The sequence below is a fragment of the Lithobates pipiens genome, unplaced genomic scaffold (assembly GCF_037356315.1).
Source record: "Lithobates pipiens isolate NorthernLeopardFrog02 unplaced genomic scaffold, aLitPip1_a1.2 Scaffold_8, whole genome shotgun sequence".
Lineage (NCBI taxonomy): Eukaryota > Metazoa > Chordata > Amphibia > Anura > Ranidae > Lithobates > Lithobates pipiens.
This window is the reverse complement of record NW_027507903.1, coordinates 456,505,421-456,525,500: the sequence shown is the minus strand read 5'-3', so window position 1 is coordinate 456,525,500 and position 20,080 is coordinate 456,505,421. Positions and strand designations below refer to the sequence as shown.

The window sequence follows — 20,080 nt, the reverse complement described above, 5'->3', positions numbered from 1 at the left end:
TGTTGGCAGTTTTCCATTTGCCTTCAGATTTTTGGACATTACGAAAGGTTGTAGTCAAAACTGAACAATGACCGTATTTATCGACGTATAACACGCACCCCAAGTTTAGGAGGGAAATTTAAGGAAAAAAAACGTACATTTAAATGCCCATCAATGCAGCCTTATCAGTGTCCATCTGAAGCCTCGTCAGTGTCATTTGCAGCCTGTCCATCATGGCAGCCTGTCCATCATGGCAGCCTTGTGCATCGTTGTTCCCTCAGTGAGTCAGCTTTTGTTTTTAAAAATGGCGCCGCCAAGATGTCCTGTGTATCTCGGCAGCGCCCGGAAGTTCTCGGCTGCCTCAGCCGTACTCTGTGGCTTTCGGCTGCCTCGGCCGTACTCTGTGGCTTTCGGCTGCCTCGGCCGTACTCAGTGGCTTTCGGCTGCCTCGGCCGTACTCGGTGGCTTTCGGCTGCCTCGGCCGTACTCGGTGGCTTTCGGCTGCCTCGGCCGTACTCGGTGGCTTTCGGCCGCTCTCGCCCCTTCTCTGCGGTTTTCGGCCGGCGAGAAGGGGCGAAAGCCGCCGAGTACAGCCGGAAGGCCCCCAGAGCCCGGAAATCGCGGGGGATCGGCATATAACACGCACCCGTGTTTTCCCCCTGATTTTAAGGGAAAAAAGGTGCATGTTATACGGCGATAAATACGGTAGATTGTGCAGATATTAGTACATGAAAGAAATTAACTGGAAATAAAATTACCATATTTATCGGCATATAACACGCACCATTAAGAGGGATGTTTCAGAAAAAACGTACATTTTAAAATACGGGTCAATGCTCTGCAGCCTCACCAGTGCCCATCAATGCAGCCTGATCTATGCCCATCTACAGCCTCTAACGTGCCCACTATTGCAGCCTCTAACGTGCCCACTATTGCAGCCTCTAACGTGCCCACTATTGCAGCCTCTAACGTGCCCACTATTGCAGCCTCTAACGTGCCCACTATTGCAGCCTCTAACGTGCCCACTATTGCAGCCTCTAACGTGCCCACTATTGCAGCCTCTAACGTGCCCACTATTGCAGCCTCTAACGTGCCCACTATTGCAGCCTCTAACGTGCCCACTATTGCAGCCTCTAACGTGCCCACTATTGCAGCCTCTAACGTGCCCACTATTGCAGCCTCTAACGTGCCCTTTATTGCAGCCTCTAACGTGCCCTTTATTGCAGCCTCTAACGTGCCCACTATTGCAGCCTCTAACGTGCCCACTATTGCAGCCTCTAACGTGCCCACTATTGCAGCCTCTAACGTGCCCACTATTGCAGCCTCTAACGTGCCCACTATTGCAGCCTCTAACGTGCCCACTATTGCAGCCTCTAACGTGCCCACTATTGCAGCCTCTAACGTGCCCACTATTGCAGCCTCTAACGTGCCCACTATTGCAGCCTCTAACGTGCCCACTATTGCAGCCTCTAACGTGCCCACTATTGCAGCCTCTGTAGTATACATCTACAGACTCGCCTTTGCAGATGATTGCAGCCGCGCCACTGTTGGATGACCCAGATCTACGATCTCCTGTGTATCCGGCGCTCAGTCACTCACAGTCCTGCCCGACTCATATGATGGACAGAACAGTGGTCCAATGCCAGACCAGGGGGGGTGGAACTGTGTGTGAGAGCACCGGATGCACAGGAGATTGCGGCTCTGTGTCATCCAGCGGCTCTCGTCTCCTCCTTCCACGCGGGGATCCGAGTATAACATGCAAACACGATTTCCCCCTGATTTTCAGGGGGGGAAATGTGCGTACTTATACACAGATTTAGATACGGTAATCAGAACTTGGGTGCAATAAAGAGGGGGGAAAAAAAGCTGTAAATGCTACATCAACATGAAATCCTATTATCAGAATAAATCTAAAAACACAATAAAGTAAATCTATATTCAAATCTAAAAATACAGAACTGCTGTGTGTTTGGTCAGCATTAGTTAAGCATTCATACTGTGATGGCATTGTTCTTGGGGAAACCATATAACCGGTTTTATTTATGACTTGGAGCGTTATTCAAGGCAATTCTACTGATCTTTCTGAGTGAAGCAACCAATACGAATGTTGCTTATTGGTACTCTAGGAGTTAATGTACTCCTCTAGTCCATCATATCTTGGGTTTTCTGTGCAGTGTGCTGTTACAATAGACAAACCCTGGGTTAGCTACAGCCAAGGGATGGAATTCGGGGAATCCTGTTCTCCAGGTGACATCTCATAAGGTGTCTGTAGAACAGGTGAGGCAGGGATGACAATTTAAACTTGCCGGAGGTTCTAACCATTCCCCACTCTAGCTAAAACTTAAACAAATAAATCTCGTTCTCATATATTCCTGCAAAGGGCCATGTTAGCCCACACGGGATGCATAGGTGTTCTGTGCATCTATGTGCAGATAGTCCCATTCATGTCTACTAGGGTGTTTGGCCACAGCCACTGCTCCCAATCTGACACTTGTGTGGGTGTGTCCCCACAGGCTCGTATCATCTGTGTTAGAGGATACGCACCCACACGCGTCAGATTGGGAGCAGTGGCCGTGTCCCAGTAGATATGACTGGGACTACCTGCACCAAATGCATGGAATACATGTGCCACCCACATAGGCAAACGCAGCCCTTTGCACAGATGTTCTCTTAAAGAGGAAGTAAACCCTGATTGGTTTACTTCCTCTTTTTTTCCCTGCAAAGGTAAAGCATAATGGACTACTATGCATCGCATAGTAGCTCATTATGTGTCACTTACCTGAAACAGGAGCCAGCGAAGTCGCCGCTGTCCCCTGTAGTCCGCCGCATCCATCTTGCTGGTGGCGTCTCGCAGCTCCGCCGAATGACAGCGGCGAAGCCGCGATGACGTCACTCCCGCGCATGCGCATGGGAGTCGCGTCTCGCAGCTCCGCCGCTGTCATTCGGCGAAGCCGCGATGACGTCACTCCCGCGCATGCGCACGGGAGTCGAAAAATTAGGCAGCTCCATTCTTGGACTTGCCGCGTTTAGTGCGCCTGCGCGCCGCTGTCTACGGCGCATGCGCCGTTAGACAGCGGTGCCCATTTTCGGGCAAATATCTCCTAAACCATATAGGTTTAGGAGATATTGCTTGAACCTACAGGTAAGCCTTAATCTAGGCTTACCTGTAGGTCAAAGTGGTTTGTAAGGGTTTACAACCACTTTAAATTGGTTGTAAACCCTTACACATACCCAGTGAAGTGACTGGTCTCAGGTGATACACAGAGAAAAGATAAATCCTCCTACATAAGTTGTACGTGTTTATCTGCAGCCCTTTATTCTCTACATCCATTTTTAAAGTGCTACATTTTAAAGCATGTCTGAGAGTTCAGGAAAAAGGGGGCAGAGAGCAGAAGTTACACTCTCCTCACTGAGCTCTACAGAGTGTTTGAGAGGTTAATATAGTACACAGGAACAGAGCTGAGACTGTGAATTAGCTGGACATCCCTCCCATTTTTCTCTTGGTGTCAGGAAAACTTGTCAGACGTGACTCAAGCTGATAGCAGAAAAAAGAAGCATCAGACAGAAATGACACTTAGTGCTCTCAACTGAGACAAGTGCACGCTATAGAGGGATATGCTTTGTTCATGTTTCATGTCTGTGGTTTACAAATACTTTAAGTGACTGTGTGAACGAGAGGTCTAAGCTGTATCTGTATCAAAGTTTAGAATGTTTTACTTATGTGTTATGATGGAGTGTGGTGTAATATTTTTATTGATACTGAATTTGAATGTATGTATTTTAGTCCTTGGACAAAGTCATCATGGAAATGAGCACATGTGAGGAGCCACGCAAGTGTAATGGACCCTCACCATTGGTCACTGCTTCAGGGCAAAGGTGAGTGCCACTTGATGTAAACAAGGCATAGGATTATGTGGCCAGCCCTCTCGGCACTGGAGTTCAACTCCCATCAGACACATCAGTCTTAGTCCATAGGGTTCAATACTGAGTTGCCCCAAACCTTGCAGCTATAACAGCTTCAACTCTTCTGGGAAGGTTGTCCACAAGGTTTAGGAGTGTGTCTATGGGGATGTTTTTTGACCATTCTTCCAAAAGCACATTTGTGGGGTCAGACACCGATGTTGTACAAGAAGACCCTACTGCCTAAGACTGGTATACTATTCGTGTGCGTGTAAAGGCAGGCATCCCAATAGGTTTGACAATATAGTGTGTATATATAGGAGCTGTCCTAACTGCCAAAAGATTTGTATTTCAGTCCTTCCAGTCCTGAGATTTATACATCCATGGTAACAAGCACTTCTCTGTATGGCAGGACAGGAGATCTGATTTTCCTGCTACAGTTCACAAATGCTTGCAGGTCTTCTCCTTATCCCCCAGCCTTTGACTGGACAGTTAAAGGAGAAGCAGCACACTGTTGAGATCATCTACTTGTCAGTTTGCTCTCTCCTTCTATCAACATGCTCTTTGCAGTACAACTGATTCACTCCCGCTGCTGCTTTTCCCTCATTGCATGCATTAAAATAATTATGATGTATTAAGGAGTACAGAGCTGAATTAATTTATCTGCCTGGTGTACTACTTTAATGTCTTTGCTATGGATCTTTGACTGTAAGGGCAAGAACTTTGTGAATAATTTGTGTACTCCATCATGTTGTCATGTTGCAACCAAAAACGTTAATGTATTTTATTGGGATTGTATGTGATAGACCAACGTGGTCTATCACATACAATCCCAATAAAATACATTTACGTTTTTGGTTGTAACATGACAAAATGTGGAAAATTTCAAGGGGTGTGAATACTTTTTCAAGGCACTGTATATGTTTACAAAGAACACATTGAATATTTCAAGAGGATGTGGTTGAGTACAAGATGGATGCATTTGTTATAAATATCTTCCCTACTATTTAGGTGAATATATATTTCATATGAATATTTAATACTAGTCATTTGCATCTAGCAAATGTACTAGAAGCTTCTGTCCAGGGTATTTTTTATTGGCAGTGATTTACTAAGCTGTAAATAGCCTGTTGTAATTTGAACTTCTGCCACACAAGTTTATTTACAACACACAAACCATTTGAGTTAAGAGGAAGGCAGACCTCCCTATGATGATTCACAATGACCCGTGTAGATTTTTATTTAGACAGACGTACAAAGAGGAACCCCCTACGGGTGGGACTTTATCGGCACTTGGTGCCGGTAAAGTCCCACCCGTAGGGGGTTCCTCTTTGTTCCTTGATACATTTGGGATGTGGCACACTTTTCTTGAGTTCTCCTTATCAGAAACCTTTTTTCATTTATTTAGATAGATGGTCAACAAATGACCAGCTAGTCCTGGGCTTTCAAATTTAAAATTCCAGCATGTCCATCTGAACTGTTAAAATGGAACCATACTCGCCTCCAATCCAGCAATACAATATCCTCACTGGTCACCTTTGGCCAGTCTTCCTCCAGGTTCTTAGTAGGGGAACAATTGGTATTATTCCCTACCTGCGCAGTTGGATAAAAAAAGTGTAGAAAATTGTGTAATACCATTTTTTTAATCTAATGGAGCTGCCCGTTCCAAAGTTGTGATAAAACTAGTAAGTGAAAGTACGTGTCTAATGAACACCTCAATAATATTAAAAAGGGATTCCCCAAACCAGTCTTTCAAACTATTTTAGAATGTATCACAACAGAGACCCAAGTTTAGCAACTTTCTTTGTTATAGATGGGGTAAAGCCACACTGGAGAGAGGGGAAAAAACGAAACCGAGTGGAAACTAAGTGGATTTTTGGATTGAATACACTCAATCCGGCGGGTGTTTAATGTTGATATAGATCTGAATTGTTTTTTTGTCAAACTATTGGCGATTATGATATTGTAAAAGGGCGTCCTTTATACAATCTAAACTTTCTGCCATTTCGAGCCATAGATTGAGTATTACCGTTGGCTGTCATATGATTGTGACATTTGTGAATCTATACCCTATTTGGATCCAGGCTGGGGAAAGATACAAAATTTTACAGTCTGATTCACCCAGAAGCCTGGATCGGCAGCTGGCTCAGCCTCTCAACAATATGTCGAGAGCCTGAGCCAGCCTTTCCCGTCCCCTCCACAGGCCGGTGATACAGTAAGCTCTGCAGGGGAGAGCAGAGAGCTGCTAAATCAGTCACTGCTCTCTGCTCAGAGTGGAGGGGGAGAACTGAGTGATCAGCTGTGTTTGATCACTCAGTTCTCACTGCAGAGATGGTAGGGGACAGATGCAGCATCACATCAATGCTGCATCCACCTAGGTGAGTATAATTGTGTGTTATTTATTTTTATTTTTATTTTTTCTACAACCCCAGACTTTTCTTTTAAGGTTAAAAAAAAACCTTTGGTACTACTTTAAGCAATAACCTAGATTAATGTTTACTAATATTTATAACGTAATTAAAAAAAATGTATTAAAATCATGTTTAAAAATGTACCACAATGCATTTGAATTGGTTTTTTAAAGCTTATTTCCACGTTTCCTGTCACTTTAAATAGTTAGTTTAGACCAAGCTGGTCCAAACAAACTATTCTCTTCACATGAAAACAGGCTGCGCATACCTGGTGTAGAGAAACTCAAGTGGCCTACACAGGCCCTGGGCTCAACCCTACTGAACAACCTTTAGATGGATGGGAATGTCGATTGTGAATAGGTCTTTGCTGTCCTACATAAGCAACTAATCTCACATATACTCTTCTGGTGGAATGAGCACAAATTCCCACAGGGCCACTCAGAATTATTTTATGAAAGTCTTCCAAGAGGGGAGGGGACCGACTCCCTGTCTGTTAGTGGTTTTGGAATGGGATGTTCAATAAGCTTGTAACGGGGGAGGGGGGCTCGCGATTGGCTAGATGTTGGCGCCAAACCGTACAAGTTCTCATCCTGCTTCTTGGATAGGACAGCTACCCACCTGCTGTAGTTGGAACCCTGTAGAATATTGTCACGCTCCTGGCTGTAGGTCTGCTCTTGACATCCCTGGCCATAGGAGTTAACATTTGAGAATAAGGGGTCGTCTACACACATGCGTTTTCCACACTTTACTGTAACGTTGAAAGCTTTCCATATACATCATATACAGCATATAACACCATATACAGGAGTAAATATCCTGTAGGTGTCACTGAGGCACAGAACACCAGCACATAATTATGTAAGCTATCTTTCCTTTGCACCTCCTCTCCTTGGGAGCAGCACAAAGTTGGGACCACTTCCCCCGTGTATACCAAGTCTACAGCATAACATTTTTATCACCGAGTATAATCATGGTGCCCCCATTAGTAAATTAGAATACCAGTCTCCCAATGTACTTTCTATAGCTCTGCCCTGCTGGAGAGAGTCGCAGATGGCACACTCACTCCCATGTGACTTAGTACTCGCATCAGAGGACTCTGGCCAAGACTAAAAAGGCCCTTTGCACCCTGCTCATGACCCACAGAAGACTGAAAATGGTTAGGGTGAATACAACTGTTCCTACCGAGTTTTGACCCACCTCTTCAGGGGTTTCAGCCTCCATAGAGATCCCTTAGGTCAGCAGTCGATTACATCTTGGTAGCCCTGGGGTATTTTGCTTCCATGCTCCATCTTTCTGGTGCTTATATGGACAATAATGCCACCCATTACATCACTAGAGGAAGGTTTTCTCTAAACAGGACCTAACACCCAATTCCAGCTTTCCCTTTACTTTACGATTTCAGAAACTACCACTTAGTGGCTAACAAGCTTGTATAGATGTGGTCTTCAGATGCCCACAAACCTATGGCCATATACTGTACAGAGCAGAATTTAAACTTGGAGAACACACTGGTTCAGGAGTACTCCAGCACTAGTTAATCTAAGGTTTTTAACAATCGCAGTGCAAATATTTGGCAGGAATATGACATCCACTATCTAACTGGTGTGTCTGACTTGATAAAACAAACATGACTATGTATATTTACTGAGAGAAATGTGCATACTTTAGCATTCTGTTCAATGTCAAGCAAAGAGGAGAGGCTTGTGTGCTGTTTTGCAGAGCATTGTGCATGGTGTGACACCTGTACGGTTATTAAGCATTCAGCTCTTTGCAAACAAAAGGCAATACAACTTCACACATTTGACAGGCATGGTGTATCGTGAGTCATGTATATTCTGAAATGTTAGCGTGGATTTGCCCTTTAAAGCTGAACTCCAGGCAAACCTAGATGAAAAACACAGATGAAATGCATAGACATTTGGCCTTTACAACCACTTTTAAGTTGTACCTTAACCCCCGAGCCTTCCTGCCACAGGGTTGCAACACATCCAAGCGTGCCTACTGATGAATCTGATGTCTGCAGCCTGGAATCATTTTGTTGCCTGCCATCATCGGAGCTATCGGCTGCAGAGATCCTGTCTAAATCTGAGTCACTACAGTGCTTGACTGGTGAGCTTATCCCTGAGGACCCAAATAAGAAAACCACTGTTTTAATTGTAGGGGTGGGTGTACACCACATTAGTAGATCACCTTGTTGCTTTTCTCAGTGCTGTTTACAGTCTTGGGTACAGTTTCTAAGGTGGCAAAAACTTTCTCATTGTTCCCACTTTTCTAACTCTTGCTTTATGGAGTTTCAAAACACCTGTGAGCTGTTTGCTCAGGATGGCAGTATGTAAGGCTGGAGAGGAGTCCTGGGCAGACTGTTGGCGCAAGAGGACTTGGTTTTTAGATGAGCCCCATCTCGCGCTTTGGGTGATTTGGCCATTTCTATGGTTTTGGACCATCCTACTGGAAGGTCACCTGTTCTGGATTATTGTGGACAATGCAATAGCAATAGCTTACATAAACCATTGGAGAGGACCAGAAACCTTTTCTGGCAAGTGATAGATCAGATTGTGTCATGAACAGAACTTCATGATCCAGCTTTGTCCTATGTGTACAACCCCGAAACAGACAATTGACAGGCAATCTTCCTCGTCGGCATCTCTTGAACCTGAGGGAATGGTCTCTACACCTGGAGGTGTTCCTGAACATGTGTCACAGGTGGGGAAAGCTGGATGTGGCTCACATGTTAAACAACAAACTGGATGGGATTATCTCCATGTACAGGGATCCTCAAGCAGAAGCAATACATGTTCTGATGGCTCCATAGAATCAGCACACCCTGATGTATGTCTTCGCTTCTGAAACCTTCCTTGACTGCTTTGTAGGATGAAGAAGGGAATTCTAGTGATCCTCATTGCCCTGGACTGACTCGGGTGGATGTGATACAATGATATAGTAAGGCTCCTGGCCGATGCTCCTTGGTCTCTGCCATATTGCCAGGTTCTTCTGTCTGATTTGTTATCCTGCTTTCACGATCAGTGGCTTTAACAGTATGGCTGTTGAAACCCCCAGGTTTTGGGAGACAGAAGCATCACTGAATCTGTGATTCCTACAATGCTAAAAGCTAGGAAGGCGGTTTCCAGTGTACTTCTCGTGGTGCGACCCTTGGGTTTTCCACCCTTGTTGTTTCTTCATGGAATTATCCTCTCCTCCTTATAGCTGGTTCTGGACCAGCGATTGTCTCTCAGCACCATTAAAGGTCAGATTTTTGTATGCTGTAACTTGTTTTGGAGACCAATGGTCTCTCACTCATCGATTAAAGCGGTAGTAAACCCGCTATTTTTTATTTATTTTTTTAACACCTGCAAAGCAAAAGGCATAATGAGCTAGTATGCGCCGCATACTAGCTCATTATGAAATGCTTACCTTAGAACGAGGCCCCGACATCTGGCACGATCCACGCCGAGGGAGCTGACATGCTCCCTCGGCGTTTCTTCCGGGTATCGCGGCTCCGGCGCTGTGAGTGGCCGGAGCCGCGATATCGTCACTCCCGCGCATGCGTGCGGGAGATTTCTTTCCGGCCGCCGGCCACTGCCGGATTTTCAGGCCGAGAATCCCCTCGTGCGCATGCGCCGCTGCCGTCAGCGGCGCATACCGAGGGGAATATCTCCTAAACCGTACAGGTTTAGGAGATATTTTTTTTTACCTACAGGTAAGCCTTATTATAGGCTTTCCTGTAGGTAAAAGTTACAAAAAAGAGTATACAACCACTTTAAGACCTTTTTGTAGAGGGATTCTCCCATGTAGCTTCCCCTGTTAATTTCCCTGCAATTCCATGCATTCTGAATCTGTTTTCTATGTGCCCTAGAAACCACTGTTTGATCCCATTGAAGACATTCCTCTCTTTACTCTCACCCACAACACAAGGTGGCATTGAGGCCCAAGACTTTCTTGTTGCCTAAGGTAGTTTTCAACCAACACATTGTTCTTTTGTCCCACTGTCTGGTTCCAGTTCACCAAAAGTCACCATTGCCTGGTAGTGATTTGGGGTGAGAGAGTTTCTTTCTTTCTTTCTTTCTTTCTTTCTTTCTGCACGGATTCCTTTTTTTCCATCGCAAATGGTCCCTATAAGAAAGCACCATCTTCTCATTCCACCATCCCAAGGTGGCTTAAATAGACCATCATCCAAGCTTATGGTCTTAAGGATTGGATTTCACGTTTTCCTGTTGAGGTGCACGGTAGTAGATCTGTGAGGACCTTTTGGGCTTTTTGGAATCAAGCTAATGTTTCACAGATTTGCAAGGCTGCTACTTGTTGTTCTGTTTACATAATCTATAAATGTATAAAACGCTCCTTAATTTGGATGCCCCAACAGTAAAAGACTTCCTTTGTCTCCAAATGGCAGAGAAAAAAAAGAAAATGGGGTTCTCGTACACAGTTTAAACTCTATTTCTTGGAGTCTATTGGGGGACACAGGTCCCACCCCTCTGTGATTATGGTCATGCACTTGTGGGTGGGGTATACTGTGCTCGTGAATGTGGGATAACACTCCCATGCAGCACCCTCATCAATGCCTGAGAGCAAGTGGAGACTGCAGTCATGTGAAGAATCGAACATTAAGGCAGTTCCCCGACTTAGAGTTGAGCTTTTACTGTGTGCAGCAATAAAGTGTAGAGTTATTCCAAAAAACGATTTGTCCCATGTCACTACACACTGTAACTTGTATGTTTTGCATTAGAAGGGATGTGCTGAGCCTGCGCCAAATTCATCAGCCCAGCTTATCTCTGTTATCTCACTCCCAGTAACAAAATGGGGCCCCACCGAGCACCTAGTACGGACCTCATGCATGCTCGCATAACTCTGTCCTTCCTGTACCACTTAACCAGGCCATAGATCTCCATAATGCTAGTCTGCTCCCAGATGCTATAGGAGGTGGACCATTAGAGAGCAAGACAAAACACAGACCCCCTTGCTACAGGGGGACCTGCCACCTTATCAGGTACCATGCACAACGACTAGTTTCTGTAGCTTGTTACTTCACTTGATCACCCATAGCAACTACACTTTTCCTTGCGGAGTTGACCTTTTTTAGTAGTGTTACTCCATATCCCATAGTGCAATTACAGACCCAGGTTCTTTGGAGTATGCCAGAACCAACATGCATCCTTTTGAATAACTTGAGACCAGGCTCAGAACTTTTAACATAACTTTACTGTTAACATGTGGCATGATAATATAGCATGAACAGTGTCCTTTCCCTAATCCTAACTTACATGATGGGTGGTGGTGGTGAGAGTCCATACAGGCGTTGTCCATGGCTTGGATGCTGTTCTTGGCTCCTGGTGTCTTTGTGTCTTCTCCCCAGTTTGGTGGCGAAGCTCTATAGCAGTCTCTGTAGGGTGACTACTACTATTACTACTCCCTTATCTTCGCTGTCCTCCTCCTTTTTATATCACAGGTAGGCCTGCTAAAATCAAAAAGCTCGGAAACTAGGCCAAAAATGCTTAACCCTTCCCCCAGCCTGGGCTATCTGCTGGAAACTAACTGTATGCATTTTAACCTGTCCAACACTCTTTACTTTGCTACAAAACAAAGGCATGCTGGTAGTAGGAGGGGTTATCATGGACTAGCCTAAAGATTTGTTTGCCAGTGTCCAGTCCTCCTATAGGCGGCAGTATAACCTGAAGGTTAAACACTTTGTCCTTCAACGAATGCCATAAAAAGGAATTTTATTGGGAGTACAAAAATCATATATATATTTTTACCAGTGCTGGGCAATTTTATTTTTAAAAGGGTGGAGTTGGGCTTAAGGCTCCATTCACACTTGTGGGATTTGTCATGCGACTTTTCTCCTTCTAGCTTCTTATCTGAATTAAAATTAAAGGGCTTTTACAAGCATCGGTACTATTTTTTCAGCTATTTTCAGTAATGAGACCTTTATTCTCTTCTGATGTTCACTGAGAAGGACCCAATCTTTCTGGTAAAAAAAGAATTATACATCCCACAGTCTCGATGTAAAAAATATTACTGTAACAAATGGAGCTTTTTCTGTGGAAGACAGACTATATTTTCGGAATTTATATAGCTTTGTTCTGATTGATGTCACTGTAGGGCGATTTGTCAGCCTGAACGCCACACTGCCACCTGGGCTGTTAATAAAGCCTGTAATATCGCTGTGTTTATGCTACAAATAAGGATATATGCTTTGCACTGTTGGTTTATCATGGATTTGGAAATCAGATGTGTTACTAGCCAGTTTTATAGCACTGTGCACTATTAAATGAAAATATTTTACGAGTCAGAGCACAGTCTTGGAGTTTTATTGGCTTTTTGTTTGGTTTTGGGCTTGATTAAAGTATATCACTAGAAAAAGGTGATTGCAATTTACCAGTTATTGAGTGGGGTGGCTACGTTTAATTAACATTTTTTTCAGAATGTTTTCCCTTTGTCGCCTAGTCGTTTTTTGTAATACTTTTCCTGTCTTATGATGGCCGCTTCTACACACTGTACATACATGGAGGAGAAGCATTGTCTCACTGAGAGGCCTATAGAACAACCCCCCCCCAAAGCATATAGGAAAGGCTCACTAAGTCAATTAGGTTCCACTTATAGTAAAAATATCACTGACTGACTTTTCAGGAAAACATGGCGGTCAGAGAAATCTTCCAGCAAGATGCAGTTTATGCATTCTTTTTGCAAATAGGTTGAAGGACCTATTTTCACGTGACAGCACTCTGTTCTGGCATTGGCTACAGAAACACCCACAGCATTTTTAGGTGAATGAGTCGCCTTAAGCAAGAGCGCCATGTGCTTGCACATACCTGGAAGTACTGGTTATTTAACATTGATGCAACAGGCAAGTGAACAGAAGGCCAGAGCCATGCTATCATGATCCATTCTGAAGAGTTCCAGAACCATGTTACCATGATACATTTTGTTTAAGATCAGGATGCTGTAAACGCCGTTAGTCTTGACAAGTTGTAGCAGCCAGTTTTACACACAATAAAGAGCAACAAAGTAGCCTAAATGTTAATTTCCGTTATGTCAATTTTCAGAATCCCATTTTTATCTTCTTTTTGACTACTTTTTTCATTTTATCTTCCAGTGAATATGGTTTTGCAGAGAAAGTAGTAGAAGGAATCTCCCTGTCTGTCAATTCTATCGTCATCCGCATGAAAGCCAAGGCATTCAATGCTTCATTTGAGTTGTCCCAGCTAAGAATATACAGTGTCAATGCCACCTGGCAACTTAGCGATTTGCGTTTCACTCGAATACAAGACCCGCAGCGTGGAGAGGTAAGATAAAGCAAATTGGAGTGAATGTTCTAAGTTTTTAGATTTTGCACCTGGGTTCGAGAATACACTCTTCACGATTGGCATGGACACTTTTCAACTCACATGATTATATTTTTCTGCAAATAGATGTGTTTCACCAGTACAGACTATGCTGCCATCTGGTAATCCATTGCACCCATTGGGGATTGGTTTATATTATTTGTGTGGGGGTAGTTCTTTCTAGGCATAGCGTGGAAGGGTCCAGTAATTTTAAGGTGCAGGAGTGTTTGGAGACTGGGCACATCGTTCATGAGAGGTTGCGAGATTATGTGATTCAAAGTCAACAACGCACTGTACAGATGCATATCTCATATTTATTGTGAAGACATGTTCCTTCTTCAAGGTAACATAGTGACAATAAACACATGCAGCAAAAACACATATATACGCTGGTGTAACCTATAGCAATCCATGTAACACCCCTCCCATGATGTCATGATGATGTCATAATTCCACCAAAAATAGTAAAACATTTTCTAAAGGGGATTACGCACGTCACTTTGAAGTGCTAGTGATTTTATATAATTTCTTGTTCTAATTTGGACATGGCCTACAGACATGCTGCAGGAGATCAACAGGGACTGGAGAGGTTCTACATTAGACTTCTAAAGAAAGTTTACAAATGGTTACTGCCGCTTTTGCAGACCTCTTAAAAACTATTGTCCACATATTTGATTTTTCCTACAGCAAAATCCATGATGAGATCATTGAAAAATAAAGAAAATGTAGAATGCACATTACAAAGAAATTAATTAAACTTTTTAATCTGCAGAAGTCATGCTAATAAATTTTCTTTCAACTGCTTGATTTCTGGTTCTGGCACGACAGGTTCTGTAGTACAAGCAGGTAGTTCTCTTTGCACGTGTGGTGCTACAGAGAATACATTCTCTGACTACTTCTACTACAAATTCCTCCCCCCTTCTTTTTTTTTTTACCCTGTCTGGGGTGTATGTGGAAGCGGAGTATATCGGCCACTACCATTTGCTGGGTAGGGTCTACCAGACATCCGTGAAAGAACCCACAGAGGAAATCAGACCATTGCTACATTTTATATACCAACCACACCGCTTTATTTGCATGATATAGATTAGGACAATCATGTTTTATTTTTATTGAATCCAGAGAACACCATTATTGCACTTTACATACCTTTTCAAGCATTCCATAGACTGTGTGGATAAAGTCACTTCATATTTTGCGTATTTGTACAGGACGTTTTATTTCACTATTGCACTTTTAAGAAGTTTAATACAGTGGTCTTTGGATTTTCACTGCCATTTTGTGTTCATTTTGAGTAATACACTGTTGCATTTCAGAGGTTTTATGTAGTTGATACCAGTGTTTGTCAGCTGGTGTTCATATTGTACTTGTATTTCACATAGTTTTTGTAGTTTATTACTTAGTTTTCAACAGTGCAGCACCATTTATAGCCTATCAGAATATTGCTACCTAAACATTTTTGGACCTTACTGCAGGAAATGCGTTGGGGTAAAAAATGTTTAAGCTTAAGAACCACTTTAAGAGGACAAGTACCCTACTGTAACAAGTGTAACACATGTGTAGGTGAGCCCATAGTGCTGCAATTTAGGATTTGACAAGTGTGAAGTTAGCTAATGATCTTCTTTCTTGTCTTCTAAGGTGTTGACGTTTAAAGAGATAACCTGGCAGATGATTCGAATTGAAGCAGACGCAATTCAGAGTTCCGATCATGAAATAATGAGCGCCCCTGTCCGTCTTATCACCAATCAGTCCAAAATTAGAGTCACGCTGAAGAGGAGAGTGAGTGCGAACGTTTCTCATTTTATTGCAAAATGCAGAATCTCAGTGTCCCTGCCATCTGTCTCTCTCTGTGAACAGATTTCTGTAAAATGTGTTTGGTGTGGCGTTTATTTATAGATGTAGAAATCCGGGTACATTTGTATAGTGGTCATTTTATGTAGCAGTTGTGCTTTATTTTCTCGTTTAGCATTTATTTGACTCTCAGTATCACAGTGGGAAAGCCAGTACTGTGAGCAAAGCCAGGCTTTGCCTTATGTGATGCTCTTTTCCTGCATATGATACTGGAAGCCAAAAGCGAATTAGAAAAGTCACGCATGCAAGAGATAGCGAGAACCGAACCTCGCCAGTGCCTGATGTTGATTAGTAATTTATTCATGTAGCCCTAAAGTGCTAGTAAACCACTTTTTTTTTTTTTTTTTTTTTTAACCCTGTAAGAGAATTGCATAATGTGCTAGCACATTATGAAATGTGTACCTTAGAATGAATCCTTCCAGTGGCGTGCTGTCACTGCTAAAGATGCTTCAATCTTCACTCGGTCTTCCTTCCGGGTTCGGGTCCTCCAGCCGTCTGGTTGAGCCAGGATGATGTCACTCCTGCACAAGCGTGTGGGAGTCGGACTGTAGTACAGAGCTCTGAAGGGATAGCACGGGTATGCTGTCCCTTCAGAGCGTATGTGCAGGTGCAGTGTGACTATCTCCTAAAAAGTTTTGGAGATATTCACACTACTTACAGGTAAGCCTTATTATATATAAAAAAAAAAAAAATAGATTTTCCTTGCTTGAGATATTATACCCTCCTCTACAGTGATCTGTGTCTCCTACCTTCCTGCCATTCAATTGCTGCAGGCTACATAAGCCTGGACCTTCACACTTTTGGGAGTGTCAGATGCCTTTGTCCTCTGCCTTGTGCTTTGGTACCATTCCCTGAACCCCTGTGTCACTGCTGAGCCCTGTGATGACATAGGGGTCCAAGAGGGAAGGTAGGGGGTAGAGTCCCTAGAGGTATAATACCTCTTCATTTGGAGGCAACTGCTACAGTGGCGAAAATAATTATTTTATCCCATGCAGATTTAGTAAGTTTGCCCACTTACAAAGAAATGAATGGTCTATAATTGTTATCATATGTGTATTTTAAATGAGACATGGAATATCAACCAAAAAAACACATGATACAGATGGTATAAATTGAGTTGCGGTTCAGTGAGTAAAATAAGTATTTTATCCCCTACCAACTAACAATAATTCTGGCTCCCACAGACTGGCCACCTTATGTGCTCATGTGGTACACAGATCAGTCCTGTCAATTTAAGAAGGTGCTCGTAACGACAACTTTTTATGTATATAAAAGATGACTGTCCACAGAATCTTTTTTACATTCAAAATCACCATCATGGACAAAGAGCTGTTAAAGCATGTCAGGGACAAGATTGTAGACCACAAGGCTGGAATGGGCTACAAGACCATCCGCAAGAAGCTTGGTGAGAAGGAGACAACTGTTGGAGCGATTATTTGCAAATGGAATAAATACAAAATAACCATCAATCATCCTCGGTCTGGAGCTCCATGCAAGATTTTGCCTCATGGGGTAATGGATGATCATGAGATCATGTAATCATGAAAAATGAGGGATCAGCTCAGAACTACTACACGGGAGGAGCTTGTGAACGATCTCAAGGCAGTTGGGACCACTGTCACCATATAAACCATTGGTAACACAATACGCTGCCATGGATGGAAATCCTGCAGAACCCACAAGGTCCCCCTTCTCAAGAAGGCACATGTACAGGCCTGTCTGAAGTTTGCTAATGAACATCTAAATGATTCAGAAAAGGATTGGGAGAAAGTGATGTGTTCAGATGAGACCAAAATGTATCTCTTTGGCATTAGCTTGACTCGCTGTGTTAGTAAGAAGAAAATTGCTGACTATGACCCTAAGAACACCATCCTAAAGCCGCGTACACACGGGCGGACTGTCTGGCCAACTTAGTCCGTCGAAACACATTTCAGCGGACAGTCCGCTCGTGTGTGGGCTTCAGCTGACTTTTTCAGCGTGCAGTCTGGCGGACTAAGTATTTCGGAATTTCCGTAATATTGTCCGTCGTACTTTGGTTTCAGCGGACAATCCGCTCGTGAGTAGGCTAGTTCGACGGACTAAGTATGGCGCATGCTCAGAAAGGATTTACATGGCGAAAGGTTGCATTGCTGTGTATTGGACTTCCTATTTCTAGTCCCGTCGTACGTGCTGTACACGTCATCGCGCAAACTTTCGACGGACTGTTTGTGCAGCCGTGTGTGGTCAAGTCCGTTCATTCGAAGGTAGGGCGGACTGTCCGTCGGATTGTCTGACGGACTAAGTTGGCCATACAGTCCGCCCGTGTGTACGCGGCTTTACAGTCAAGCATGGATGTGGAAACATTTATGCTTTGGGGCTGTTTCTGTGCCAAAGTTACAACCTGACTTTGCCACATTAGGGGGCCAATGGACATGTATTGTAAAATTCTGAATGAGAACCTTCTTCCCTAAGCCAGAACACTGAAGATGGGTTCGTGGATGCGTCTTCCAGCATGACAGTGACCCAAAACAAAACATACCGCCAAGGCAACAAAGTAGAGTGGCTCAAGAAGAAGCGCATTAAAGTCATGGAGTGGCCTAGCCAGTCTCCAGGCCTTAATCTTGGAGAACATTTATGGAGGGAGCTGAAACTTCGAGATGCCAAGCAATAGCCAAGAAACCTTATTGATTTAGAGAAGATCTGTAAAGCCGTGTCACCCGGACACGGCGCATCTTGGATCGGAAGGAGGGCTCTGTGATTGGCCCTCCTGATCACATGACGGCCATGTCCAATCACAGCCATCATGTGATGTAAACAGCCAGCCAGTTGCTAGGCAATCGGCTCTCCTCTCCTCACACGGAAGTCGTCGCTGAGGAGAGGAGAGCAGACCGCTGCAGCCGGCTGGTGATCAGAGAGTATGAGCTGTTTTTACAGCTTTTTACTCACTGATCACCAGTCTAGTATAAAACACACATGTCCCCACAACACACATGTCCCCACAACGCACATGTCCCCAAATAATAAAAACACATGTCCCCCACATATGTCCCACTAAAATCACATGTCCCGATGATTATCTGCACACACATGTATGTGATATGTATGTGATCACCTGTACATGATCATTTGCGTACATATGTTCGTGATCACACAAACCAATTATTATACACTTAACTGAATTTTTTTTTACCAAAAACATGTAGCAGAATACATTTTGGCTGAAATTTTTACGACAAAATTAGATTTTATTGGATTTCTTTGAAAATAGAAAGAAGACAATATTGTTGTTTTTCCAAATTTCCGCTCTTTTTGCGCTTATATCGCAAAAAATAAAAAATGAAGTCGTGAATAAATTCCACCAAAATAAAGCTCTATTTATGCGAACAAAATGATAAAAATTTCATTTGGGTACAGTGTAGCACGACCGTGCAATTGTCATTGAAAGTGCGAGAGCGCTGAAAACTGAAAATTGGGCTGGAAAGGAAGGGGGCGAAAGTGCCCTGTATTGTAGTGGTTAAGGATGAAATAATTATTTTACTCACGGAATTGCAACTCCATTTATAATATTTGTATCGTGTTTGTTTTTTTTTTGTTTCGTTTTTTCTGGATTTTTGGCTGATATTTTGTCTTTCATTTAAAATACACATACATGATAAAAATTATAGGCCCTTAATTTCTTTGTAAGTGGGCAAACTTACAAAATCTGCAAGGGATCAAATAATTCCACTATATGAGATTTTTTTTTGTGTGCAACTTTAACACCTTTTGTGAGAATATTAAATATGAAAATAAAAGGGGTAGAACTGTCATATGGTCTTTTTTTTTTTTTTTACTATGTGTCCAACCATAGAAGAGTTCCTCTCACTTCCTGTTCTGGTGACCATACAGGAAGTTATTAAGAATGTCCCTAACAGAGGTACAAACAGTAATTAACCTGACGGGGGTTCAAACTCCTCCCAGCTCCGTTAGAGTAGTTTTTGTGTTGTCTGACAAACCTGTAAGAAAAGTCATCTTGTTTTTGCCCCATCTGACCTAAAGCAACGCACGCCCTCCCTAGAATCTTCAGGACCTTGGGTGATAGTATTCTTTATTCTTGCTGCACATAGCAATTAGACCTCCCTTTAGACTTCTACTGGATTGTCACCCAAGCATCTCCTGTGTCTTGTTTGGGGGTGGTCCTGTAGACATCTCTGGTGATCTACTCTGCAGACATGGCCAGGGGAGAGAATCATTTCTGCCCAAGGCTTTTAAGATTCTTGCAGGCTGCAGTCATCTGATTCAGATCAGTATGCATCTGGTACAGGGTAGGGGAGGTTTCCTGGCGCTAAAGAAAACTGAATGAAGGTAGAGTTATCTTTGGAGCCTATGTGCAACACCAATAAACGGGAAGGCGAGTCAGCATATACAGTACACAAATACGGCTGCTTCATTTTTCACTTTAATTAGTTTTTATTAGGAAGATTTTGATATAGTTGCAGGGATTGGTTACATTTACCATTAATGCGTTTGCATAGAATAGGCTGCTCCAGTTTTAATGTGTTTTTTTTACAATCTGTATACATCAAGTTTTTAAAATATTAACGTTCATTGATGACATTTTTTGTATTCCCTGGTCACGTGCGCCTACAGTATATATTTAAA

General features: G+C 43.1%; 1 protein-coding gene across 2 annotated transcripts in view; it reads left to right on the top strand.

The window, feature by feature from the left end:
• BLTP3B (bridge-like lipid transfer protein family member 3B) overlaps positions 1-20,080 on the top strand; it is a 137,490-nt gene that overhangs the window by 46,557 nt on the left and 70,853 nt on the right. For both annotated transcript variants that reach the window (XR_013270269.1, XM_077468456.1), the window contains exons 4-6: positions 3,764-3,855; positions 13,381-13,570; positions 15,248-15,388. Coding sequence is in view for 1 of the 2 variants with exons in the window: in XM_077468456.1 (XP_077324582.1) it covers positions 3,764-3,855; positions 13,381-13,570; positions 15,248-15,388 (423 nt within the window). In the remaining variant the exon portion in view is untranslated. The remainder of the gene's footprint in view (positions 1-3,763; positions 3,856-13,380; positions 13,571-15,247; positions 15,389-20,080) is intronic.